The sequence below is a fragment of the Macaca nemestrina genome, chromosome 2, assembly GCF_043159975.1.
Source record: "Macaca nemestrina isolate mMacNem1 chromosome 2, mMacNem.hap1, whole genome shotgun sequence".
In the NCBI taxonomy this organism is placed as follows: Eukaryota; Metazoa; Chordata; class Mammalia; order Primates; family Cercopithecidae; genus Macaca; species Macaca nemestrina.
Window position 1 is genome coordinate 41,129,848 of NC_092126.1, and position 27,809 is coordinate 41,157,656.

General features: G+C 40.4%; 1 protein-coding gene across 17 annotated transcripts in view; it reads right to left on the reverse strand.

The window, feature by feature from the left end:
• LOC105469945 (centrosomal protein 70) overlaps window positions 1-27,604 on the reverse strand; it is a 100,776-nt gene extending 73,172 nt beyond the window's left edge. For 4 of the 17 annotated variants that reach the window (XR_011619738.1, XM_071090992.1, XM_071090982.1 and 1 more), the window contains exons 1-4: window positions 27,447-27,604; window positions 25,060-25,162; window positions 20,749-20,842; window positions 865-938 (exon numbers count right to left, since the gene is read on the reverse strand). Coding sequence is in view for 15 of the 17 variants with exons in the window: in XM_071090992.1 (XP_070947093.1) it covers window positions 865-938; window positions 20,749-20,842; window positions 25,060-25,068 (177 nt within the window). In the remaining 2 variants the exon portion in view is untranslated. Of the gene's footprint in view, window positions 1-864; window positions 991-20,748; window positions 20,843-25,059; window positions 25,163-25,371; window positions 25,392-26,175; window positions 26,197-26,957; window positions 27,236-27,446 lie in introns of those variants that run through there. The other 13 variants (XM_071090983.1, XM_071090984.1, XM_071090985.1 and 10 more) reach the window with 13 other exon arrangements.
• Window positions 27,605-27,809: the final 205 nt, after the last annotated feature.

Genomic DNA, 27,809 nt, shown 5'->3' on the forward strand with positions numbered 1-27,809 from the left:
TAATAAGCCAAACCACGCCCTGCTCAGAATAAACAGCTGCACACTAGGCTATAATAACTGAATAGTAAAGAAAAGGTGAGTCACTTCTAAGTATCACTTTCATAATGACTAGGGTCACAAAAAAAGCAAAACATACCTGACTAGTTGGAGCCAATATTTCAGACAGCTCCTTGTCAAATGGACAAGGTCTAACTATAAAAAGGAGCCTGTCCATCTGGATAACTGACTCTAACAGAATCATACTGAAAGATGCTCTCAAAGTCAAATAAATCTTTCTTTTTGACTGTTGACTTTTTCCTCCTTTTTTTTGACACCTCCTCACACTCATAACTTTTCCCTCATTTATGCTTTAGTCTTTCTGATCACAGAGTTTAACTACGTGGTAGATACAACTAAAATTATCACTGATGTTTGTTTTAGGAGCCAAAAGCTCTGAGTTAGTGTCTCAGAACATCTACTGTAACTCATAAAAATAAAATGCTCTATACATAATAAAGTCACATATTTTGAATGATTAACTTATACATATTGTTCCCTGATACCTCTTACATTTTAAGGTAAAGTAATTGTAAATTCTGAAAATAGCTGGGAATGGCATTTTCCAAAGTACATGCTACAGAACACTAGTCTAATGAAATGTTCATCAAACTAGTGTTAAGTAGGTATGAAATGTATACTAAATCCTCCCTTTGGAGACTAATATTGTGAAGTCTTAGAGTAATTAAACCATTTCATAGTCTTTAACCCAGCATTTCCCAAAATTATGAGAAAAGAATCCTTTTAAAGTCAAATTTTCCTGTTTGCAGATGTAGCATTCTTTGGCACATATTTTGAGAAGCAATGTCTTAAATATTTTAAGTTTACCTGTTTTTCAGTCATGAGTCTATCTGACGGTTGATTGGAATCCTGAGGTTTAGGGGCTACCGGAAACATAGTTTCTTTTGTAGAATCAAAAGAAACAGAAATTGGCAATTAAAAAATTTGAGTTGCCTGAATGAAAAAAGACAAAAAGTGCAATAGGAGTTAAAGAAAAGTATATTTAAAAGAATCCACTTCTCTTGCAGGGCAATTCAGGTCATTCCTGCGTCAAAACTTCATGACTTCTTAGATAGCAGATTGTAAGACTCATTTGAATAAACCCTATCTTATAATGTTCTCCTCTGGAAATAAAGCATTCTGGGATTTTACACATATACCACACACACACATACTCTGTCCTGTCCCACCCCCCACCACAGAATGAAGGAAATATCTAACTGTATAATGTGAAAAGCATGTGACATTAATAAACTGTTAACTTTTGGACGATGCTTCTTTCAGTTCTTTATGCTGCATTCAGAAAAATACAGAAGACATACTCCTCCAAATAGAGGATACACTGATGAAGTATAATGCATAACTGGTACCCAAGAACAAAGGAAAGAATGGAGTGGAAGCAGCATTTGAAGAGCTAATGGCTAAGAAAAATTTGAGAATCAATGAAAGACACAAATCCACACATTCTAGAAACCCAACATACTGCAACTGGGATAAAGTAAAAAAGAAAAAAGAAAAAAAAAGTCAGTCATACCTAGACATATCTTCAATGTGCTGAAAGAAAATAATTGCTGATCTAAAATTCTAAAGCCAGTGAAAACATTCATTAATGAATAATAAAGGCAAAAGTAATATATTTTCAAATACATGACACAAAATAAATCTGAGAGTTCATCCAATCTGCTCTGTAAAAAAATTCTAAAGAAGATGCTTCACGCAGAAGACTCCCTGATAGAAAAGCTGAGATATAGAAAAAAATAGAGCAAAAAAATGAGTGAGTCTAAACACAGACTACATAATGAGATCTTGTGAAGTTTAAAATATACAATTAAAGTGCACAATAACAGAAATATATTAGCTGAGAGTAGGGCAAATGGAGTAACAGTGTTCTAAGTTTGTTTACAATCCAGGTGGACACTGGTAAAGGTATCTGATAACATTGGGCTTTTGAATAAGTTAAGGATGCTTGAGAATTTCTAGGACATCAACTGAAGAATCAAACAGAAGCATATAATTTTCTAACTAGTAAAGGGGAAAAATAAGACTATAATGATGGATTTTAAAAAATACACCCAAGTCCAAGATGGCCGAATATGAACAGCTCTGGTCTGCAGCTCCCAGTGTGATTGATGCAGAAGATGGGTGATTTCTGCATTTCCAACTGAGGTACCTGGTTCTTCTCATTGGGACTGGCTGGAAAGCAGGTGCAGACCACAGAGGGCGAGCCAAAGCAGGGCGGGGCATCACCTCACCCAGGAAGTACAAGGAGTCAGGGTACTTCCCTTTCATAGCCAAAGGAAGCCATGACAGACTGTACCAGGAAAATCGAGACACTGCTACCCAAATACTGCGCTTTTCCAATGGTCTTAGCAAATTGCAAACCAGGAGATTATATCCCATGCCTGGCTCAGCGGGTCCCACGTCCACGGAGCCTTGCTCACTGCTAGTGCAGCAGTCTGAGATTGAACTGCAAGGTGGCAGCCTGGTTGAGGGAGGGGCGTCCACTATTGCTGAGGCTTGAGTAGGTTAACAAAGCAGCCAGGAAGCTCAAACTGGGTGGAGCCCACCACAGCTCAACGAAGCCTGCCTGCCTCTGTGGACTCCACCTCTGGGGGCAGGGCATACCTGAACAAAGGCAGCAGAAACTTCTGCAGACTGAAACATCCCTGTCTGACAGCTCTAAAGACAGCAGTGGTTCTCCCAGCATGGTGTTTGAGCTCTGAGAATGGACAGACTGCCTCAAGTGGGTCCCTGACCTCCATGTAGCCTAACTGGGAGACACCTCCCAGTAGGACCCAACTGACACCTCATACAGCCGGGTGCCCCTCTGAGACGAATCTTTCAGAGGAAGGATCAGGCAGCAACATTTGCTGTTCTGCAATATTTGCTGTTCTGCAGCCTCCACTGGTGATACCAAGGCAAACAGGTTCTGGAGGGTACCTCCAGCAAACTCCCATAGACCTGCAGCTGAGGGACCTAACTGTTAGAAAGAAAACTAACAAACAGAAAGGAATAGCATCAACATCAACAAAAAGGACATCCATACCAAAATCCCATCTGTAAGTCACCATCATCAAAGACCAAAGGTAGATAAAACCACAAAGATGGGGAGAAACCACAGCAGAAAAGCTGAAAATTCTAAAAATCAGAGCGCCTCTTCTCCTCCAAAGGATCACAGCTCCTCACCAGCAACGGAACAAGGCTGGATGGAGAATGACTCTGATGAGTCGACAGAAGTAGGCTTCAAAAGATCAGTAATAACAAACTTCTCCAAGCTAAAGGAGGATGTTCAAACCCATCACAAGGAAGCTAAAAACCTTGAAAAAAGATTAGACAAATGGCTTACTAGAAAAAACAGTGTAGAGAAGACCTCAAATGACCTGATGGAGCTGAAAACCATGACATAAGAACTAGGTGACGCATGCACCACAAGCTTCAGTAGCCGATTTGATCAAGTGGCAGAAAGGATTTCAGTGATTGATGATAAAATAAATAAAATGAAGCAAGAAAATAAGTTTAGAGAAAAGAGAGTAAAAAGGAATGAACAAAGCTTCCAAGAAATATGGGACTATATGAAAAGACCAAATCTACGTTTGATTGGTGTACCCAAAAGTGACAGGGAGAATGGAACCAAGCTGGAAAACACTCCTCAGGATATTATCCAGGAGAACTACCACAACCTAGCAAGACAGGCCAACATTCAAATTCAGGAAATACCGAGACCACCACAAAGATACTTCTTGAGAAGAGCAACCCCAAGACACATAATTGTCAGATTCACCAAGGTTGAAATGAAGTAAAAAATGTTAAGGGCAGCCAGAGAGAAAGGTCAGGTTAACCACAAAGGGAAGTCCATCAGACTAACAGCAGATCTCTCGGTAGAAACCCTACAAGCCAGAAGAGAGTGAGGGCCAATATTCAACATTCTTAAAGAAAAGAATTTTCAATCCAGAATTTCATATCAGCCAAACTAAGCTTCATACGTGAAGGAGGAATAAAATCCTTTACAGACAAGCAAATGCTGAGAGATTTTGTCACCACCAGGCCTGCCTTACAACAGCTCCTGAAGGAAGCACTAAACATGGAAAGGAACAACCAGTACCAGCCACTGCAAAAACATGCCAAATTGTAAAGATCAACAATGCTAGGAAGAAACTGCATCAACTAACAGGCAAAATAACCAGCTATCATAAAAATGACAGGATCAAATTCACACATAACAATATTAACCTTAAATATAAATGGGATAAATGTGTCAATTAAAAGACAGACTGGCAAACTGGATAAAGAGTCAAGACTCATCAGTGTTCTGTATTCAGGAGACCCATCTCACGTGCAGAGACACACACAGGCTCAAAATAAAGGGATGAAGGAAGATCTACCAAGCAAATGGAAAGCAAAAAAAAAAAAAAAAGCAGGGGTTGCAACCCTAGTCTCTGATAAAAGAGACTTTAAACCAACAAAGATCAAAAGAGACAAAGAAGGCTATTACATAATGGTAAAGGGATCAATTCAACAAGAAGAGCTAGCTATCCTAAATATATATGCACCCAATACAGGAGCACCCAGATTCATAAAGCAAGTCCTTAGAGACCTACAAAGAGACTTAGACTCCCACACAATAATAATGGGAGACTTTAACATCCCAATGTCAATATTAGACAGATCAACGAGACAGAAAGTTAACAAGGATATCCAGGACTTGAACTCAGCTCTGCACCAAGCAGACCTAATAGACATCTACAGAACTCTCCACCCCAAATCAACAGAATATACATTATTCTCAGCACCACATCACACTTATTCAAAAATTGACCACATAGTTGGAAGTAAAGCACTCCTCAGCAAATGTAAAAGAACAGAAATCACAATGAACTGTCTCTCAGACCACAGTGCAATCAAATTAGAACTCAGGATTAAGAAACTCACTCAAAACTGCACAACTACATGGAAACTGAACAATCTGCTCCTGAATGACTACTGGGTAAATAACAAAATGAAGGCAGAAATAAAGATGTTCTTTGAAAACAATAAGAACAAAGACGCAATGTACCAGAATATCTGGGACACATTTAAAGTAATGTGTACAGGGAAATTTACAGCACCAAATGCCCACTAGAGAAAGCAGGAAAGATCTAAAATAGACACCCTAACATCACAATTAAAAGAACTAGAGAAGCAAGAGCAAACAAATTCAAAAGCTAGCAGAAGACAAGAAATAACTAAGATCACAGCAGAACTGAAGGAGATAGACACACAAAAAACCCTTCAAAAAAAAAAAAAAAAATCAATGAATCCAGGAGCTAGTTTTTTGAAAAGATCAACAAAATAGACTGCTAGCAAAACTAATAAAGAAGAAATGAGAGAAGAATAAAAAATGATACAGGGGATATCACCACTGACCCCACAGAAATACAAACTACCATCAGAGAATACTATAAACACCTCTACGCAAATAAACTAGAAAATCTAGACGAAATGGATAAATTCCTGGACATGTATACCCTCCCAAGTCTAAACCAGGAAGAAGTTGGAATCCCTGAATAGATCAATAACAGGATCAATAATTAACAGCCTACCAACCAAAAAAAGTCCAGGACCAGAAGGATTTACAGCCGAATTCTACCAGAGGTATAAAGAGGAGCTGGTACCATTCCTTCTGAAACTATTCCAATCAATAGAAGAAGAGAGAATCCTCCCTAACTCATTTTATGAGGCCAGCATCATCCTGATACCAAAGCCTGGCAGAGATACAACAAAAAAAAGAAAATTTCAGGCCAATATCCCTGATGAACATTGATGTGAAAATCCTAAATAAAATACTGGCAAACCGAATCCAGCAGCACATCAAAAAGCTTATCCACCAAGATCAAGTTGGCTTCATCCCTGGGATGCAAGGCTGGTTCAACGCATGCAAATCAATAAACGTAATCCATCACGTAAACAGAACCAAAGGCAAAAACCACATGATTATCTCAATAGATGCAGAAAAGGCCTTTGACAAAATTCAACAGCGCTTCATGCTAAAAACTCTCAATAAACTAGGTATTGATGGGCTGTATCTCAAAATAATAAGAGCTATTTATGACAAACCCACAGCCAATATCATACTGAATGGGCAAAAACTGGAAGCATTCCCTTTGAAAACTGGCACAAGACAGGGATGCCCTCTCTCACCACTCCTATTCAACATAGTGTTGGAAGTTCTGCCCAGGGCAATTGGGCAAGAAAAAGAAAAAAAAGGGCATTCAATTAGGAAAAGAGGAAGTCAAATTGTCCCTGTTTGCAGATGACATTGATTGTATATTTAGCAAACCCCACTGTCTCAGCCCAAAATGTCCTCGAGCTGATAAGCACCTTCAGCAAAGTCTCAGGATACAAAATCAAAGAGAAAAATCACAAGCATTCCTGTACACCAGTAACAGACAAACAGAAAGCCAAATCATGAGTGAACTCCCATTCACAATTGCTACAAAGAGAATAAAATACCTAAGAATCCAGCTTACAAGGGATGTGAAGGACCTCTTCAAGGAGAACTACAAACCACTGCTTAATGAAACAAAAGAGGTCACAAACAAATGGAAGAACATTCTATGCTCATGGATAGGAAGAATCAATATCGTGAAAATGGCCATACCGCCCAAGGTAATTTATAGATTTAATGCCATCCCCATCATGCTACCAATGACTTTCTTCACAGAATTGGAAAAAATACTTTAAAGTTCATATGGAACCAAAAAAGAGCCCTCATAGCCAAGACAATCCTAAGCAAAAAGAACAAAGCTAGAGGCATCACGCTACCTGACTTCAAACTATACTACAACGCTACAGTAACCAAACCAGCATGGTACTGGTACCAAAACAGAAATATAGACCAATGGAACAGAACAGAGGCCTCAGAAATAACACCACACATCTACAACCATCTGATCTTCGACAAACCTGACAAAAACAAGAAATAGGGAAAGGATTTCCTATTTACAAATGCTGCTGGGAAAACTGGCTAGCCATATGTAAAAAGCTGAAACTGGGATCCCTTCCTTACACCTTGTACAATAATTAATTCAAAACGGATTAAAGATTTAAATGTTAGACCTAAAATCATAAAAACCCTACAAGAAAACCTAGGCAATACCATTCAGAACATAGGCATGGGCAAGGACTTCATGACTAAAACACCAAAAGCAATGGCAACAAAAACCAAAATAGACAAATGGGATTTAATTAAACTAAAGAGCTTCTACACAGCAAAAGAAACTACTGAGAGGGGACAACGTGCTAGCAGCCCTCACTCTGGGCGCTTCCTCGGCCTCAGCGTCCACTCTGGCAGTGCTTGAGGAGCCCTTCATCCCACCACTGAACTGTGGGAGCCCCTCTCTAGGCTGGCTGAGGCCAGATCCGGCTCCCTGTTTGCAGGGAGGTGTGGAGGGAGAGGCACGGGAGGGAAACAGGAATGTGCCCAGCGCTCACAGGCCCGCGCGAGTTCCGGGTGGGTGCAGGCTCTGTGGCCCCTTGCTCAGAGCGGCTGGCTGGCGCCGCTGGCCCCAGGCAATAAGGGGCTTACCACCCAGGCCAGCAGCTGTGGAGGGTGCACCAGGTCCCCCAGCACTGCTGGCCCACCCATGCCACACTCGAATTCTCGCCAGGCCTCAGCCACCTCCCCAGGGGGCAGGGCTCGGGAACCTGCAGCCTGCCATGCCCAAGCCCCCTCCCCCATGGGTTCCCGCGACGGGCGCCGCCCCCTGCTCTGTGGCGCCTGGTCCCATCCACCGCCCAAGGGCTGAGGAGTGCCAGCACTAAGTGAAGCCAGCTGAGCTCCTGAGGCACAGCAGCGCGGGTACTTCCAGAACTTTTATGTCTAGCTACAGGATTGTAAATGCAACAATCAGCACTCTGCCTCTAGCCTGGGGTTTGTGGCTGCACCAATGAGCACTCTGTATCTAGCTCATCTGGTGGGGACTTGGATAACTTTTATGTCTAGCTAAAGGATTGTAAACACACCAATCAGCACTTTGTGTCTAGTTAAAGGATTGTAAATGCACCAATCAGCACTCTGTATCTAGCTCAAGGTTTGTAAACGCACCAATCATCACCCTGTCAAAACAGACCAATCAACTCTCTGTAAAATGGGCCAATCAAATATCTGTAAAATGGACCAATCAGCAGGATGTGAGTGGGGTCAAATAAGAGAATAAAAGCAGGCTGCACAAGCCAGCAGCGGCAACCTGCTCAAGTCCCCTTCCATGCTGTGGAAGTTTTGTTCTTTTGCTCTTTACAATGAATCTTACTGCTGCTCAGTCTTTGGGTCCACGCCACCTTTATGAGCTGTAACACTCACTGCAAAGGTCTGCAGCTTCACTCCTGAAGCCAGCGAGACCACGAACCCACCGGGAAGGACGAACAACTCCAGACGCACCGGCTTTATGAGCTGTAACACTCACCACGAAGTTCTGCAGCTTCACGCCTGAAATCAGTGAGACCACGAACCCACCAGAAGGAAAAAACTCCAGACACATCTGAACATCTGAAGGAACAAACTCCAGACACACCATCTTTAAGAACTGTTAACACTCACCGCGAGGGTCCACGGCTTCATTCTTGAAGTCAGTGAGACCAAGAACCCACCAATTCTGAACACACTACCATCAGAGTGAACAGGCAACCTATAGAATGGGAGAAAATTTTTGCAATCTAACCATCTGACAAAGGGCTAATGTCCAGAATCTACAAAGAACTTAAATTTACAAGAAAAAATCAAACAATCCCATCAAAAAATGGGTGAAGGATATGAACAGACACTTTTCAAAAGAAGACATTTATGCCGCCAACAGACACATGAAAAAATGCTCATTATCACTGGTCACCAGAGAAATGCAAATCAAAATCACAATGAGATACCATCTCATACCAGTTAGAATGGCGGTCATTAAAAAGTCAGGAAACAACAGGTGCTGGAGAGGATGTGGAGAAATAGAAAGCTTTTACACTGTTTGTAGGACTGTAAACTAGTTCAACCATTGTGGAAGACGGTGTGGCGGTTCCTCAAGGATCTAGAACTAGAAATACCATTTGACCCAGCCATCCCATTACTGGGGATATACCCAAAGGATTATAAATCATGCTACTATAAAGACACATGCACAGGTATGTTTATTGCAGCACTATTCACAATAGCAAAGTCTTGGAATCAACCCAAATGTCCATCAATGATAGACTGGATTAAGAAAATGTGGCACATATACATCATGGAATACTATTCAGCCATAAAAAAGAATACTTCATGTCCTTTGTAGGGACATGGATGAAGCTGGAAACCATCATTCGGAGCAAACTATCGCAAGGATAGAAAACCAAACACCACATGTTCTCACTCATAGGTGGGAACTGAACAATGAGAACACTTAGGCACAGGGTGGGGAACATCACACACCGGGGCCTGTCATGGGGTGGGGGAATGGGGGAGGGATAGCATTAGGAGAAATACCTAATGTAAATGACGAGTTAATGAGTGCAGCACACCAACATGGCACATGTATACATATGTAACAAACCTGCACGCTGTGCACATGTACCCTAGAACTTAAAGTGTAATAAATACATGCATAAATAAACCCAAGGGCCGGGTGCAGTGGCTCGCACCTGTAATCCCAGCACTTTGGGAGGCCAAGGCGGGCAGATCATGAGGTCAGGAGATCGAGACTAGCCTGGCCAACATGGTGAAACCCCATCTTTACTAAAAATAGAAAAAATTAGCCGGGTGTGGCGGCTCACGCCTGTAATCCCAGCTACTTGAGAGGCTGAGACGGGAGAATCACTTGAACCTGGGAGATGGAAGCTGCAGTGAGACAAGATCGTGCCACTGCACTCCAGCCTGGGCGACAGAGAGAGACTCTGCCTTGGAAAAAATAAAAAATAAATAAAAATAAAAATAAACCCAAAAGAAGAGAAACATAAGCAGAGAAGAGATAAAACAGAGAGAAAAGCACATGGTACTTGACAATATGGTAGATTTAAATCCACATCAGTAATTACATTAATCATGAATGGCTCCAGTTAAGAGAAAGACTGTCAAACTAGATTTTAAAAAATCAAGCTATATGCTCTTGAAGGGAAAAAAGACATCTAAAATACTAAAAAGCCATTTAAAATAAAAACATTAAAGCGGTTAAAAGAGAATAAAGAAACAATTCTGGGATGATGGCATGGCCACAGCATAGTTTTTTCATCTCTGCATCCCACATTAAAACAGAAGCAACTAGAGAGCAAAGTTAAAAACCCAAAAGCAATACAGCAGGTCTTCCCTATACATTGGGGATTGGTTTCAGAACCACCTGCAAGTACCAAAATCTATGGATGCTCAAGTTCCTTCTATTAAATGGTGTTGGCCTTCCTTATCTGCAGGTTTCAATCTGCAGTCGGTTGAATCTGTGGATACAAAACTGGCAGATATAGAGAGCTAACTGTATTTATATCAAAAGCTGGTGAAAAGTTATTCTCACAAACACTAAAATATAAGTGAAGGAGGGCAAACCACTAACAGCCATAAAAGCTGCATGGTACCAGCATCTGTGCAGGAATCAAAAACAGCTACAGGCAGTATCTGATGGTTATGAGAATGAGAGAACTCCCGAATTCATTGGTATCACTAATATTCACTATGGCACTAACATGAAACAGGAGGTGAAACCAGAAGGGGTTTTACCCTTTCCTAGAAGAAAAACAGAAGATGCTGGAACCCTGTGAAAACTCAAAATGGACATGTTACAGTTCCATGACAGAACCCGTGATGAGAAGAAACTTCTGGTAATAGAATCAAAATTGAGCAACATAGGGATGAGAGAAGGGAAGATTCACACCAAAATAGGGAAGATAATAGAAGCAGGAAGTCTCAGAAAACAAACTGTCATATTTTCAAACACTACACAAAAATAATAGAAGTCTAAGATGTTAAAAAAGCTTTCCTGAACTCTCAACCATTATAAAAGTTCAGAAAAACTAATTTTACATAAAAGTGAGCAAAGAAAAGCACTGAGGTCTAACCCCATCAAAAGTTAATATTGAAGGCAGAGCAAGATGACCAAAAAGAAGCCTCCACCAATTGTCCTCCAATAGGAACACCAAATTTAAGAACTATCTTTCCAAAAACCACCTTCATAAGAACCAAAAATCAGGTGAGCAATCACAGTAACTGGTTTTAACTTCATATGGCTGAAAGAGGCACCAAAGAGGGTAAGAAAGACATTTATAAATTGCCAATACCATTCTCCCCCAATCCCCCAGTAACGGCCAGCCATGTGGCACAGACAGAGAATCTGTGCACTCAGGGAAAGTAAAGTGCAATGACTGTGGAACTTTGCATTTTGAAAGGCAGTACCAACACCACCAGAAGAAGTCAACTGGCATCCACTGGAGGGATCATTTAGACCAGTCCTAGCCAGAGGGGAATCATCCACCCCAGTAGTCAGAACTTGAGTTTCAGCAAGCCTCGCCAACCTGAGTTAAAGGGCTCTGGGGTCCTAAATAAACTCGAAATGCTATCTAGGCCACAAGAACTGCAACTCCAAGGAAAGTCCTAGTGCTATGCTGGGCTCAGAGCTAGTGCTCTTGAGGGGCATGTGACCCAGTGAGACAACAGCCAGGGCAACTAAAGGAGCGCTTGCATCACCCCTCCCCCAACCCCAGGCAGTGCAGCTTGCAGTTCCAAAAGTAAACCTTTCCTTCCGCTTGAGGAGACAAGAGGGAAGAGTAAAGAGAACTTTGTCTTGCAACCTGGATACCAGCTCAGCCACAGTAGAACAGGGCACTGGGCAGAGTTATGAGGCCCCCATTCCAGACCCTAGCTCCCAAACAACATTTCTAGACACATCCTTGGCCAGAAAGGAGCCCACTGCCTTGAAGAGAAGGACCCACTCCTGGCAGGATTCATCATCTGCTGATTAAAGAGCCCTTGGGCCCTGAATAATCAGCAGCAGGAACCAGGTGGTATATGCCATGGGTACTGAGTGAGACTCAGACATGGTGGCTTCAGGTGTGATCCAGCACATTCACAGCTGTGGTGGCTATGAGGACAGACCCCTTCTGCTTAAGAAAAGTAGATGGAAGAGTAAAGAAGACTTTCCTGAGCTTAAATACCAGCTTGGCCAAAGTGGAGAAGAGCACTAAGAAAGCTCTCGCGGTTCTCAATTCCAGGTTTTGGCTCTTAGCTTCTCTGGACCCCACTCTGGACCAGAGGGGAAGCCACTGCCCTGAAAGATGAGTCCCAGGTCTGGTAGCATTCACCAGCTGACTAAAGAGCCTTGGGCCTTAAGTGAACACAGGCAGTATCCTGGCATACTCCCCATGGGTCTGTGGTGGCAGCAGACAAGTGGAGACTTCTCTGCCTCGGGAAAGGGGAGGGAAAAATGGGAAGAACCTTTTCTCATGGTTGTGGTGCCAGCACAGCCTCAGTAAAACAGAGCACCAGGTAGGCTTCTAAGAATTCTGATTCCAGGCCCTGGTCAGACCGAGTACAGTCCCAGTGGGGCTGCCCACAGGGATGCCTGTGTCACCCCCCTCCCCCAGTTCTAGGCAGCTCAGCACAGACAGACTCCATTTGTTTCAGAGAAAGCAAGGGAAGACAAGAGTCTCTGCCTGGTAATCCACAGAATTCTTCCAGATCTCGTCCAAGACCAGCAAGGTGGTAACTTTATAAGTCTGCAAGAACCACAGCATTACTGAGCTTGGGGTATCCCCTAACTCAGATATAGCTGCAGTGACCAAAAACTCAGATCACAGCACTCAAGTCTCTGGAAAGTCTTCCCAAGAAGGATGGGTACAAACAAGCACAGACTACAAAGACTACAATACATACCTAATTCTTCAATGCCCAGACACCAACAAACATCCACAAGTATCAAGACCATCCAGGAAAACATGACCTCACCAAACAAACTAAATAAGATACCAGGGACCAATCCTAGACAGACAGAGATATGTGACCTTTCAGACAGAATTCAAAATAGCTGTTTTGAAGAAACTCAAAGAAATTCAAGATGACACAGAGAAGGAATTCAGGATCCTATTAGACAAAGTTAACAAACTGAAATAATTTTTTAAACTCAAGCAGAAATTCTGAGTGTGAAAAATGCAACTGACATAATGAAGAATACATCAGAGCGTCTTCATAGCATAATTGATCAAGCAGAAGAATCAGTGAGCCTGAACACAGGCCATTTGAAAATACATGGTCAGAGGAGACAAGAGAAACAAAGAATAAAAAAGAGGCCAGGCACGGTGGTTCATGCCTATAATCCCAACACTTTGGGAGGCCGAGGAGGGTGGATCACCTAAAGTCAGGAGTTCGAGACCAGGCTGACCAATATGGTGAAACCCCATCTCTACTAAAAATACAAAAATTAGCTGGGCGTGGTGGCATGTGCCAGTAATCCCAGCTACTCAGGAGGCTGAGGCAGAATCACTTGAACCCGGGAGGTGGAGGTCATTGAGCCGAGATCCTGCCACCGCACTCCAGCCTGGGCGACAGAGCGAGACTCCATCTCAAAAAAAAAAAAAAAAGAAAAGAAAAGAAGGAAGAATGAATTATGCCTATAAGATCTAGACAATAGCTTCAAAAGGGCAAATCTAAGAGTTATTGGCCTTAAAGAGGAAGTAGAGAGAGAGAGGGGTAGAAAGTTTATTCAGCCTGGGCGCAGTAGCTCACGCGTGTAATCCCAGCACTTTGGGAGGCGAAGGCGGGTGGATCACCTGCAGTCAGGAGTTCGAGACCAGCCTGGCCAACGTGGTGAAACCCTGTTTCTACTAAAAATACAAAATTAGCCAGGTGTGGTGGCGTACGCCTGTAATCCCAGGTATGCGGGAGACTGAGGCACGAGAATTGCCTGAACCCAGGAGGTAAAGGTTGCAGTGACCCGAGATCGCACCATTGCACTCCAGTCAGGGTGACAAGAGTGAAACTCTGTCTCAAAAAAAAAAAAAAAAGAAAAAGAAAAGAAGGAAAGTTTATTCAAAGGGATAACAGAGAACTTCCTAAACCCAGAGAAAGATATCAGCATTCAAGTACAAAACGGTTGCAGAAAATCAAGCCGATTTAACCCAAGGAGACTACCTCAAGGCATTTAATAAACTCCCAAGGTCAAGGAAAAAAAAGAATTCTATAAGCAGCAAGAGAAAAGAAACAAATAATATACAATGGAGCTCCAATACATCTGGCAGAAGACATCTCAATGTAAACTGTATAGGCCACGAGTGGCATGACATATTTAAAATGCTGACGCAAAAAAAAATTTTACCCTAGAAGCAATAAGTTTGTTACCAGACAAACAAAAGTTGAGGAATTTCATCAACACCAGACCTGTCCTACAAGAAACGCTAAAGGGAATTTTTTTAATCTGAAAGAAAAGGACGTTAATGAGCAGAAATTATTTGAAGGTACAAAACTCACTGGTAATAAAATATAACAGAGGCCAGGCACGGTGGCTCACGCCTGTAATCTCAGCACTTTGGGACGCCCAGGTGGGTGGATCATGAGGTCAGGAGTTCAAGACCAGCCTGGCCGATGTGGTGAAACCCTGTCTCTACTAAAAATACAAAAAAATTAGCCAGGCTTGGTGGTGGGTGCCTGTAATCCCAGCTACTTGGGAGGCTGAGGCAGAGAATAGATTGAACCCGGGAGGCGGAAGTTGCAGTGAGCCGAGATCGTGCCACTGCACTACAGCCTAAGTGACAGAGCGAGACTTCATCTTAAAAAAGAAAAAAAAAAAAAAAAAGAAAAACAGAATATTATAATATTGTAATTGTGTGTAAACTACTCAGATCTTGAGTAGAAAGATAAAAATATAAAACAATAAAAATAACTACAACAACTTTTCAAGACACAGTACAATAAGACACAAAGAGAAACGACTAAGTTAAAATGCAGGGAGACGAAGTTAAAGTGTAGAGTTTTTATTAGTTTTCCTTTTGCCTGTTTGTTAGTTTGTTTATGCAATCAGTGTTGTTTAAAATAATGGAATAGGCCAGGTGCGGTGGCTCACGCCTATAATCCCAGCACTTTCGGAGGCCGAGATGGGTGGATCACCTGAGGTCAGGAGTTCGAGACCATCCTGGCCAACATGGTGAAACCCCATCTCCACGAAAAATACAAAAATTAGCCAGGCATGGTGACACATGCCCATAGTCGCAGCTACTCGGGAGGCTGAGGCAGGAGAATCGCTTGAACCCAGGAGGTGGAGCAATAGCCAAGATATCTTGTTTTGTGGCCAAGACAGTGCCACTGCACTCCAGTCTGGATGACAGAGCGAGACTCCATCTCAAAAAATTAAAAAATAAAAAATAAAATAATGAGCTGGGCACGGTGGCCTTTAATCCCAGCACTTTGGGAGGCTGAGGTGGGCAGATCACAAGGTCAAGTTCAAGACCAGCCTGGCCAACATAGTGAAACCTCGACTCTACTAAAAATACAAAAATTCTCTGGGCATGGTGGCGCGTGCCTGTAGTACCAGCTACTTGGGAGGCTGGGGCAGGAGAATCACTTGAACCCAGAAGACGGAGGTTTCAGTGAGCCATAATCATGCCACTGCATTCCAGCTTGGGTGACAGAACTAGACTCCATCTCAAAAAAAATAAAATAAAAATAAATAAATAGGTAAAATAATGGATTATAAGATACTATTTTCAAGCCTCATGGTGACCTTACATCCAAAAACATACAATGGATACACAAAAAATAAGAAGCAAGAAATTAAAACATACCATCTGAGAAAAATCACCTTCACTAAAGGAAGGCAGGAAAGAAGGAAAAAGACCACAAAACAACCAGAAAACAACAAAATGACAGTAGTAAGTCCCTATTTGTCAATAACATTGAACGTAAATGGACTAAACTCTACAATCAAAACACTAGAGTGGCCGAACTGAAATATACTTCACCTATAAAGACACATATAGACTGAAAATTAAGAAATGGAAAAGGATATTACATGCCAATGGAATCCAGTATAGCAGGAGTAGCTATTCTTACATCAGACAAAAGCAATTTTAAAACAAAAACTGTAAGAAGAGACAAACAAGGTCATTATATAATGATAAACGGTCAATTCAGCAAGAGTATGTAACAACTGTAAATATTATACACCCAACACTGGAGTACCCAGATATATAAAGCAAATATTACCAGGGCTCGAGAGAGATAATTCCCAACACAATAATAGTTGAAGACTTCAACACCACAGTTTCATCAGACAGATCATCCAGACATAAAATCAAAAAAGAATCATCTGACTTAATCTGCACTATAGAACAAATGGACCTAATAGATACTTACAGATGTTTCATCCAATGGCTGAAGAATACACATTCTTCTCCTCAGTACATGGATCAGTCTCAAGTATGGACCATAGGTTAGGCCACAAAACAAGTGTTAAAACATTAAAAACAAACTGGAATAACATAAAGTATCTTCTCTGACCACAATGGAATAAAACTAGAAATCAGTAACAAGAGGAATTTGGGAAACTATTCAAACATATGGAAATTAATCAATAGGCTCCTGAATCATCAGTGGGTCAATGAAGAGATTAAGAAGGAAACTGAAAAATTTCTTAAAACAAATGAGAATGGAAACAGAACATACCAAAACCTATGGGATACAGTGAAAACAGTACTGAGAGAAATTTATAGCTGTAAGTGCCTATATGAAAAAGAAAAACTTCAAATAAACAACCTAATGATGCATGTTAAAGAACTAGAAAAGCAAGAGCAAACCAAACTGAAAGTAGAAAAAATAATAAAGGTTACAGGAAAAATAAATGAAATTGAAACAAATAAAACAAGACATAAGGACAATGAAACAAAAAGTTGGTTTTTTGAAAAGATGTAGAAAACTGACAAACTCTTAGCCAGACTAATGATGAAAAAAGAGAAAAGGCTCAAATAAAATCAGAGATGACAAAGGAGACATTACAATCAATATTGCAGAAATACAAAGGATCATTAGAGCCTACTAGGAGCAACTATATGCCAATAAACTAGAAAATCTAGAAGAAATGGATAAATTCCTAGACACATACAACCTACTAAGATTGAACCACAAAGAATCCAAAACCTGAACAGATCAATAACAATAACAACATTGAAGCTATAATAAAAAGTCCTCCAGCAAAGAAAAGCCTGGGACTCGATGGCTTCACTGCTGAATTCTACCAAACATTTAAAGAACTAATACCAACCCTACTCAAACCATTCTGAAGAATGGAAGAGGAGGGAATACATCCAAACTCATTCTCTGAGGCCAGTATTACCCTGATACCAAAACCAGACAAAGACATATCAAAAAAAGAGAGAGGAAAAAAAAAACCTACAGGCCAATATCCCTGATTAATATTGATGCAAAAATCCTCAACGAAATACTAGCAAACCAAATTCGACAACACATTAAAAAGATCATTCACCATGACTAAGTGGGATTTATCCCAGGGATTGCAAGGATGATTCAACATATGCAAATCAATCAATGTAATACATCATATCAACAGAATGAAAGACAAAAACCATATGATCATTTCAATTGATGCTGAAAAAGCACTCGATAAAATTCAACATCCCTTCATGATTAAAAAAAAAAAAAAAAAAAAAAAAAAACCTAAGAAAACTGAGTATAAAAGGAACATACCTCCACATAATAAAAGCTATATATGACAGACCCACAGGCAGTATCATACTGAATCGGGAAAAACTGAAAGCCTTTCCTCTAAGATCTGGAACAGAATAAGGATAAAAAATTGACAAACCTTTAGCCAGACTAATGAAGGAAAAAAGATTCAAACAAAATCAGAGATGAAAAAGGACTGGAATTGCTCTAGCTAGGACTGGAATTGCTCTAGCTAGAGATGAAAAAGGACTGGAATTGCTCTAGCTAGCAGTTAGACAAGAGAAAGGAAAAAAAGGGCATCAAAATTTGAAATAAGTCAAATTACCCTTGTCTGCAGGCGGTATGATCTTATATTTGGAAAAACCTGAAGACTCCACCAAAAAGCTACTTGAACTGATAAATTCAGGAAAGCTGCAAGATACAAAATCAGCTTACAAAAATCAGTAGCATTTCTATAAAATAACAATGACAATCTGAAAAAGAAATCAAAACAGTAATCCCATTTACAATAGCCACAAAGAAAATTAAACACCTAGGAATTAATTGAACCAATGAAGTAAAACATCTCTACAATGAAAATTATAAAATACTGATGACAGAAGTTGAAGAGGCCACAAAAAATGAAAAGATATTCCATGTTCATAGATTGAAACAATCAATATTGTTAAAATATCTATACTACTCAAAGCAATCTACTGATTCAATGCAAATGCCTAGCAAAATACCAATAACATTCTTCACAGAAATAGACAAAATAATCCTAAAATTTATATGGAACCACAAAAGACCCAGAATAGCCAAAGCTATCCTGAGCAAAAAGAATAAAACTGGAGGAATCACATTAACTGTTTTCAAATTATATTACAGAGTTACATTAACCAAAACAGCATACTACTGCCACAAAAACAGACATATAGACCAATGGAACAGAACAGAAAACCCAGAAACAAATCCACATACTGACAGTGAACTCATTACTGACAAAGGTGCCAAGAACATACACTGGGGAAAGGAAAGTCTCTTCAATGAATGGTGCTGGGAAACTGGGTATCAATATGCAGAAGAATGGAACTACACCCCTATCTCTCACCATATACAAAAATCAAATAAAAATGAATCAAGACTTAAATCTAAGCCCTCAAACTATGAAAGTACTACAAAAAAAATGGAGGAAACTCTCCAGGACATTGGATTGGGCAAAGATTTCTTGAGTAATAGACCACAAGCACAGGCAACCAAAGCAAAAATAGACAAGTGGGATCCCATTGAGTTAAAAAGCTTCTGCACAGCAAAGGAAACAACAGAGTGAAGAGACGGCCCACAGAATGGGAGAAAATATTTGTAAACTACCCTTCTGACGAGTGTTAACAACCAGGATGTATAAGGATCTCAGACAACTTTTTTTTTTTTTTTTTTTTTGAGTCTTACTCTGTCGCCCAGGCTGGAGTGCAGTGGCACAATCTCGGCACAATGCAACCTCCGCCTCCTGGGTTCAAGCGATTCTCTTGCCTCAGCCTCCTGAGTAGCTGAGATTACAGGCACATGCCACCACACCCGGCCAATTTTTTATATTTTTGGTAGGAAATCAGCATATTAAAGAGATATCTGCACTCTCATGTTTACTGCAACATTATTCACAACAGCCAAGATTTGGAAGCAACCTAAGTGTCCCTCGACAGACAAATGGATAAAGAAAATCTGGCCGGGCGCGGTGGCTCAAGCCTGTAATCCCAGCACTTTGGGAGGCCAAGATGGGCGGATCACGAGGTCAGGGGATCAAGACCATCCTGGCTAACATGGTGAAACCCCGTCTCTACTAAAAAAATACAAAAAACTAGCCAGGCGAGGTGGCCGGTGCCTGTAGTCCCAGCCACTGGGGAGGCTGAGGCAGGAGAATGGCGTAAACCCGGGAGGCGGAGCTTGCAGTGAGCTGAGATCCAGCCACTGCACTCCAGCCTGGGTGACAGAGTGAGACTCCATCTCAAAAAAAAAAAAAAAAAATCTGGTACATATACATAATAGAGTACTACTCAGCCATAAAAAAAGAATGAGATACTGTCATTTGCAACAACATGGATGTAACTGGAAGTCATTATGTTAAGTGAAATAAGCCAGGCACAGAAAGACAAACATCGCATATTCTCATTTATTTGTGGGATCCAAAAATCCAAACAATTGAACTCATGGAGACAGAGACTAGAAGAATGGTTACAAAGGCTGGAAAGAGTAACAGGTGGGCTGAGAGGAAGAGTGGATGGTCAATGGGTACAAAAAAATAGAATAAGATCTAGTATTTGCTAGTACAACGGGTTAACTATATTCAATAATAATATAATTGCACATGTTTAAGTAACTAAAAGACAGTAATTTGATTGTTTATAACACAAAGAATAAATGCTTAAGATGGTGGATACCTCATTTACCCTGATATGATTACTATATATTATATGCCTGTATCAAAATATCCCATGTAACCCATAAATATACACATCTATGCACCCATGAAATTAAAAAATTTTTAAATTGTAAAAGTTCATATTAAAAAAGAGACTAATACCTCTACAGACAAGAAAAATGTACTAGAAAGACATGCTCACAAAAAAGATAGTAACTATAACCTTTATATTAAAACAAACTAAAATACATGGAAAACTCTGTAATACATGAACAACATAATTAGAAATAAGAAAAACTTGGAAATGAGTTGACAGAATCTAGAAATTAGTAACTTTTAAAAACTAATTCTGAAATGAAAATTAAAGAAGGAAAATGAATGAGTAAAGACTACAGACAATGCCTTAAGAGAAATAGAGATTAAAAGGAAAACAATTTTAAAAATTAAAAAGAAATGAAGAAGAAATATGAAAATGACAAAGATAGGCAAAGAAGCTCAAACATACACATAATAGTGGTAATTGAAAAAGAAAACTAAAACAACAGAACCAATTTTAAAAAACTATAATTCAGGAAACTTTCCTGATTTTAAAATTCATACAGAGCTGCAAAAGACTTATAATAGCCAAAATAACTTTGAAAAAGAACAGGCTGTCCATGGTGGTTCACACCTGTAATCCCAGCACTTTGGGAGGCTGAGGCAGGAGGATGGTTTGAGGTCCAGGAGTTCAAGACTAGACTGGGAAATACAGCAAGACCCCATCTCTACAAAAAAAATAAAGATTAGCCAGGCATCGTGGCATGAACCTGTAGTCCTAGCTACTTACGTGGCTGAGGTGGGAAGACAACTTGAACCCAGGAGTTTAATCAGTAAGCTATGATTGTGCCACTGCACACTAGGCTGGGTGACAAAGTAAGACCCTATCTCTAAATTAATAAATGAATGAATGAAAAAGAAGAACAAAGTTGAAGGACTAATACTACATCATTCCAAGGTTTATAAAGCTACAGTAATCAAGACAATGTAGCATTGATATCAAGGTAGACAAACAGATTAATGAAACAAAATAGAGTCCAGAAACAGACTCATACATATATGGACAACTAATTTTCACCAAAGATATGAAGGTAATTTAGCAGAAAAAATCAGGTTTTTTTTTTTTCAATAAATGATGCTAGAACAATGGGATAGCCATATACAAAAAAAAAAAAGAAAGAAAGAAAAAGGACTTTCAGCCATATCTCACACCATATACCAAAAATTAAAATGAATGACATAAATCTAAAACTTAAAATCACAACATGTCTAGAAAAACACAGAAAAACTGTATGACCTTGAGTTAGGCAAACATGTCTATGATATGACACCAAAAGCATGATACAATTCAAGAACAAATGGGGCTTCATAAAAATAATGTCTGCTCTTTAAAAGGTACCATTCTGAGAATGAAAAAAGAAACCACATACTCAGAGAAAATAATCAGGAATCAGAAAAGGTTCATATCCAGAATATATAAGGAACTCTCAAAACTCAGTAAGGAAGTTAACATCAACAAAAAGTAAACAATGGAACTTAAAAATGGTCAAAAAATTTCAATAGACATTTCACAAAAGAAGACATACAGATGGCAAGTAAGCACACAAAAAGATGCTAAACATTGTTAGTCAGGAGGGAAATGCACATTAAAACACACGACGTGACACCACTACACGTATTAGAATGGCTAAGAATGAGTATACCAAGTGTTTTCGAGGATGTGAGGGAACTAGAACTCTCATATACTGCTGATGGGAATTTAAACTAGTACAACCACTTTGTAAATCACTTTGGCTATTTCTTAAAAAGTTAAGCACTTACCATAAGACCCAGCCATGCAATTCCTAGAATTCACCCAAGAGAAATGAGAGCATTATGTCCATGCAAAGACTGTACACAAATGTTCATAAGAGCTTTATCTATAATAGCCAGAAACTGGAAACAACTCAAATGTCCAGCAGCAGGTGAACAGACAAACTGTGGTATACCCATTGGATGTAATACCCCTCAGCAATAAAAAAGAATATGTGCAATATGGATAAACATCAAAATAATTATGCTGAAAGCCAGCCATAAAATAGTACATACTACAACATTCCATTTACATAAAACTCTAGAAAATGAAAACCAACTTGTGGTGATAGAAAGCAGATCAGTGGTTGCTGAGAGAATTGGAGGCTAGGCACCGAGACTACTAACGAGAATAAGGGAGTTTGGGGGGATGATGGATATATTGATAATCCTGATTGGGGTGATGGTTTCATAGGTGTATATGTATGTCAAAACTTATATTTTATACTACATATGTGCAGCTTGTTGCATATTAAATATATCTCAATAAAGCTGTCTTAAAAATAAAGTTTTCCTGAAATTTAAAAAAAGATTTGAAACTACAAATGTAAAGAAAATATCAAGTACCTGAGAATACTGACCGAAAACAACCGACACAGTGATACATTCTAATAATATTACCAGACTTAAATGAAAAAGAAAAAATTTGGCTAGGCGTAGTGGCTCATGCCTGTAATCCCAGCACTTCGGGAGGCTGAGGCAGGTGGATCACTTGAGCCTGGGTTCATGACCAGCCTGGGCAACATGGCAAAACTCTGTCTCTCAAAAAAAAAAAAAAAAAAACAATTAGCTGGGCGTGGCAGCATACATCTGTAGTCCTAGCTACTCAGGAGGCTGAGGTGGGAGGACTGCTTGAACCCAGGAGGTGGAGGCTGCAGTGAGCCAAGTTCATACTACTGCACTACAGCCAGGGTGATAGAGTAAGACTGTATCTCAAAAAGAAAAAAAATAAATAAATAATTTGGTCATCTACAAAAAAAAACCCCACATGACTTACAAGAAGAAGAAAAATTAGATAATAATCTGACTTTGATACCAATACTTTATTCCAGAAGAAAAAGGAGTAATGTATTTAAGAAATTCAAGGAAAAGAAGTGTGAGCCAAAGACTTTATATCTGCAAAATTGACTTTCAAGTATAAAAAGAACAAACTTTTATCAATATATAAGAACTCAGACAATATTCCTTCCTGAGGAATCTAAACAATGTATTAGCGTCAGGTAGCCAAAATGCCTACAGAGACTTCAGCATAAACACTGGTGGTAAACATTAAATTATAAATAGAACTAATAGGCTAAGAGGGAAAAAGCAGAACATGAAATGGCTATATACTCTGACAATGCAGATAGAGCACAACTGTTAGAGAAGAAAAAATGGGAAGAACATAAGCAAAAAAAAAGGTTTAATGTTTTCAGTAATCATACTGATGGTGATTTTAGAAATATAGTTCTGATATGGTCATATGTATAATACAGAATAATGAATAAATATGGAATATTCTATTATCTCCTATATTCTTGAGAATCATGATTCTCAGTATGGAAAAAAGGAGTTACAGTTGTGATAGAGAAGTTGTTAAGTAAAAGCTCTGTAGTCTCAATCTGAAGACTGGCAGCAGAACACATTAGGTATCTTTTAACATGTATGTCTATAGATATATATAGGTATCCTAGCTCTGTCTACTGAAATACCTGAAACAGTGACTAACTCAGGATCTTTAGCATTCAGACTGTAACTGAAATATCATTTCCCTCTAAAAAAAACCAGGGCATTTTAAAGAAATGGCTGATTTCATATCTGCGATACGAATTGTTCAATATATTGTATAACAAGGAAGCTATCAAAAACTAGGAGGCCAGGCTCACGGTGCAGCTTGGCCAACATGGTGATACCCCGTTTCTACTAAAAATACACATACGAAAAAATAGCCGGTCCTCGTGGTGTGTGCCTGTAATCCCAGCTACTTAGGAGGCTGAGGCAGGAGAATCACTTGAACCCAGAAGATAGAGGTTGCAGAGAGCTGAGATTGCGCCACTGCACTCCAACCTGGACAACAGAGTGAGACTCCATCTCAAAAAAAACCCACAAAAAACAGAAGTGATTACTACAAAACTATAAAACCCAGAAGAATGGCGACTAAATGGGAACACAGGAGTTTTGACTGGGATAGGGTAACAGAGGGGATCTGGCATAGCTGAATGGTATGGTCTTGTAATCATTTATTAAGCTATACATTTGGTATATGATTTATAATAAAAATTTCATTTTACAATAAAAAGTTGTTAAATAACAAAAACAGTAAAGGAAATGCTAATCAAAAGAAAGCTGGTACAGGTTGAACATTCCTAATATGAATATTTGAAATCCAAAATGCTCCAAAATCCAAAACTTTTTGAGCACCAACTTGACACCACAAGTAGAAAATTCCACACCTGACTTTATGTAACAGGTCACGGTCAAAACTTGGTTTCATGCATAAAACTATTAAAAACATATAAAATTAGCTTCAGGCTATGTGTATAAGGCGTACATGAAACAATAAATGAATTTTGTGTTTAGAGTTACCCAACTCTAAACAAGATAACTCATGTATATACAAATATTCCAAATTTTTTTTTAATCCAAAAGTCCAAAACATAGTTCCAAGCATTGCAGATAAGGGATACTCAACCTGGAGAGCTCTGTAGCCAGACTGCCTGGGTTCAAATCATGGATTCTGCCACACAGTCAGGAGAGTACAGTACTAATCTCTGTGTGCTTCAATTTCCTCATCATAAAATGAGGATAATAAAAGTACTCAGCTCACAAGTTAAAGATTAGGAGAGTTAATACAGAAAGAACATAAAGCATTGCCTGGCACACAGCAGGATGGAGACAGTGATTAGAGTTGGTGATCAGCTTTCTGTGTTATCTTAAGTAGGTACTTAACCTCTCTGAGCTTCAGCTTCTTTGCTAAGTTGTAAAATATCTACCTGATAGGATTATCAGGAAGTCCAAAGGAAATATATGTAATGAACCTAGTATAGTACTCAACAAATTACATACTTTTCCGTGGTCTCCCAACATCTGGAGTCATCCGTTACATTAGACATACCTCAGTCATAGCATACTACTCTTGCACTTTACACCTGGTCATTCAGGTTGATCTCAATGAAATGATCACCCAACGAGTCTCATGTCTGAAACTGGATCTTCATCTAGGTTTCAAAAAGATAAAAAGAAGAAAATCTTGAAATGTTCAGCTTCCTAGTAAGAATGGTCTTGTGTTACTCCCAGAGCAGGCATCCATGGTACTGGTAATCACAGATAAACCAGGCACAACTGAAATAATTGCTAATGCCCTTCCCAGCTCACCACCATACACCTCTTCCCTTCTCTTCTCTCCCCTTATCTTTCTTCTCCCTACCTTGCTAAGACATTTAGCTGGGTATCCAAATCTATCATCATCTATCATCAATTCTGACTTCCGGCTCCACAGGTAGGATATTCTCATTTGCAAGGATACTAAAATGAAGCATCCTCAGACAAACTACAACTGATCACAAAAGCAAACACAGGAACAAAACTACTCCTCATTTGCACCTGTGACCAAACCCTCCTTTTCAGAGGTCCATTCTATGAAATTAACAGGCCAATAGTTTGCAGCAGCCTTTTCCCCACTACAGGCTGTCCCTACTTCCAGGACAAAGGTCTGGAACTTTTAAAGTCACAGGAAGAGACCAAATGCCTTCTAGGGCCAAAACAGAAGCTACAGCTTTAATTAGTGTCATAATACACTTAAAATAAGATGGTGGGGGTAGGAGTCAGAGGGTAGGAGTTGTCTTGTACATGGCATAGTAAGCCAGGCATAGAAAAGCAAAAACATAATTGTATCTTCTGACACTTTCTAGGTTTCCCGAGTGTTTCAGCCAAATTGCCCTTTATAGGTCTGAAGTCCCTTGTAACATGCTCCATACCTTAATATTTAATTATCTTTTCACCATTTGGGGTCGGGGAGGGGAGCTGACAATAAACCATGGCCAGTAACTGTTCCTTCTCAACTGAATCACACCAAAATCTGTAAGCGTCTTCAAAAGCATATACTTCAAATTACTGCAATAAATGAACATGTAACCCTTTCGAAGTCTCTATTCCTTATTAAATGCAAAAGCTCTATTCTGAAAATATGGCAACTTGCTGTTTAATGTTCCTAAGAAAGAGTTGAACCTACCCCAAATAGGAAAGAGTTAAAATGGAATGTCATCTCAACCAAATCATTCTGTCTCGCGAGAGGTGACATGAAGCGGCAGAACCTTGCTTCGAAGCAAAAGCTGTAGGGAAAACTCCAAGTCAGCCACCTCTTCCCCAAAAGGCAGGGTTAGGGGAGGCCAGAGTCTACTTGGCAATAAAGTACAAAACTCATTGCAGAGGCTTGAAACCAATATGGATAATGCCTGCACAGTGTTTAATATACACACACACATATATATATAAATATATATATATATATATATATATTTTTTTTTTTTTTTTTGTTTTGATACGGAACCTCGCTCTCCAGGCTGGAGTGCAGTGGCACGATCTCAGCTCCCAGCAACCTCCGCCTCCCGAGTTCAAGCGATTCTCCTGCCTCAGCCTCCCGAGTTGCTGGATTACAGGCGCGCACCACCACGCCCGGCTAATTTTTGTATTTTTAGTAGAGACATGGTGGTTTCACCATGTTGGCCAGGGTGGTCTCGAACTCCTGACCTCAGGTGATCCGCTCACCTCGGCCTCCCAAAGTGCTGAGATTACAGGCGTGAGCCACTGCGCCCGGCCTGTTTAATATTAACAGTGATTGAAACACTGATTGAAAAACAGTGGCAGTAAAAAAGGAAACTCAGGTCTCTCTGTTACAGGTGTCTTAGCCTTCCGACATTTTTCACCTTGAAAAACTCCTATTAGGCCCTGTATAAAGTCAGAGGTCTCCTGAATCCGGAATGAGGTTAATAAACCAGAGAAAGAGATACTCACCTGTGCTATTCGCCTAACCGCCCCCTTCTGCTCCGAGTCCTCACTCCCCAAACCACCTTCGCGGTTGTTTGCTACAAAACGGGCGCTTCAGTCCGGGTCGATTTTGGGGGATGGAGTAATTACCTACAGCTTAAATCGAATCTGTGCCCGCTGTGATTCTAAGCTTTACTCTTACTGCCTCATTTAACCCACACAACCACTTTGTAAGGCGAGAATTACCAGCTTTAGTATACAAATAAAGAATCCGAGGCGCTGAGACATTAAAGGAGAAGCCAAAGAACACAAAGCCTGGGGAGCTGGGACTGCACGCAGGTTTGTCCCATCCCCAAACCCTTACGCAGGGATTTGTAATTGGCGCGACCCTATCCCAGGCGGCTCCTCCCTGACAAGGGTCAGTCTGACCACTGTTAGGCCCAGGTGAGGTCAAGTCCGGGGTGCTCCGAGAAGGGGCTCACGACTACACCTCTGAGAGCCCCGAGCGCCACTCACCTTCCTCAGTCGCCGCCTCCCACCAGCAGCCAGCCCGGCCCCGGCTAGACTGGGATTACTACATCAGGCCCCGCCTCCGCGACCGTTACCTCCGCCGGGGAAGGGCGGCCAATCGAGCCCGAGCGCGTCGAGGGCCAGCCCCTCTTTAGCCTGCGAATGCCCCCAAACGATTCTCTCCAGCCTCACCCGGAAGCTGGGTCCGCCCCGCACCCTCCGGTTGGCTCAGCTACTGGGGGCGGGGCTTATCGCAAACGCAGGCGTCGGCTAGTCGTGGGCAAGCTGGCGTTTCCATCGCTCTCCTTAGGTACCCTGTCACTTACATGGAGCCTTATTTGCCTGGAAGATGTCAGACATACTTGTGGC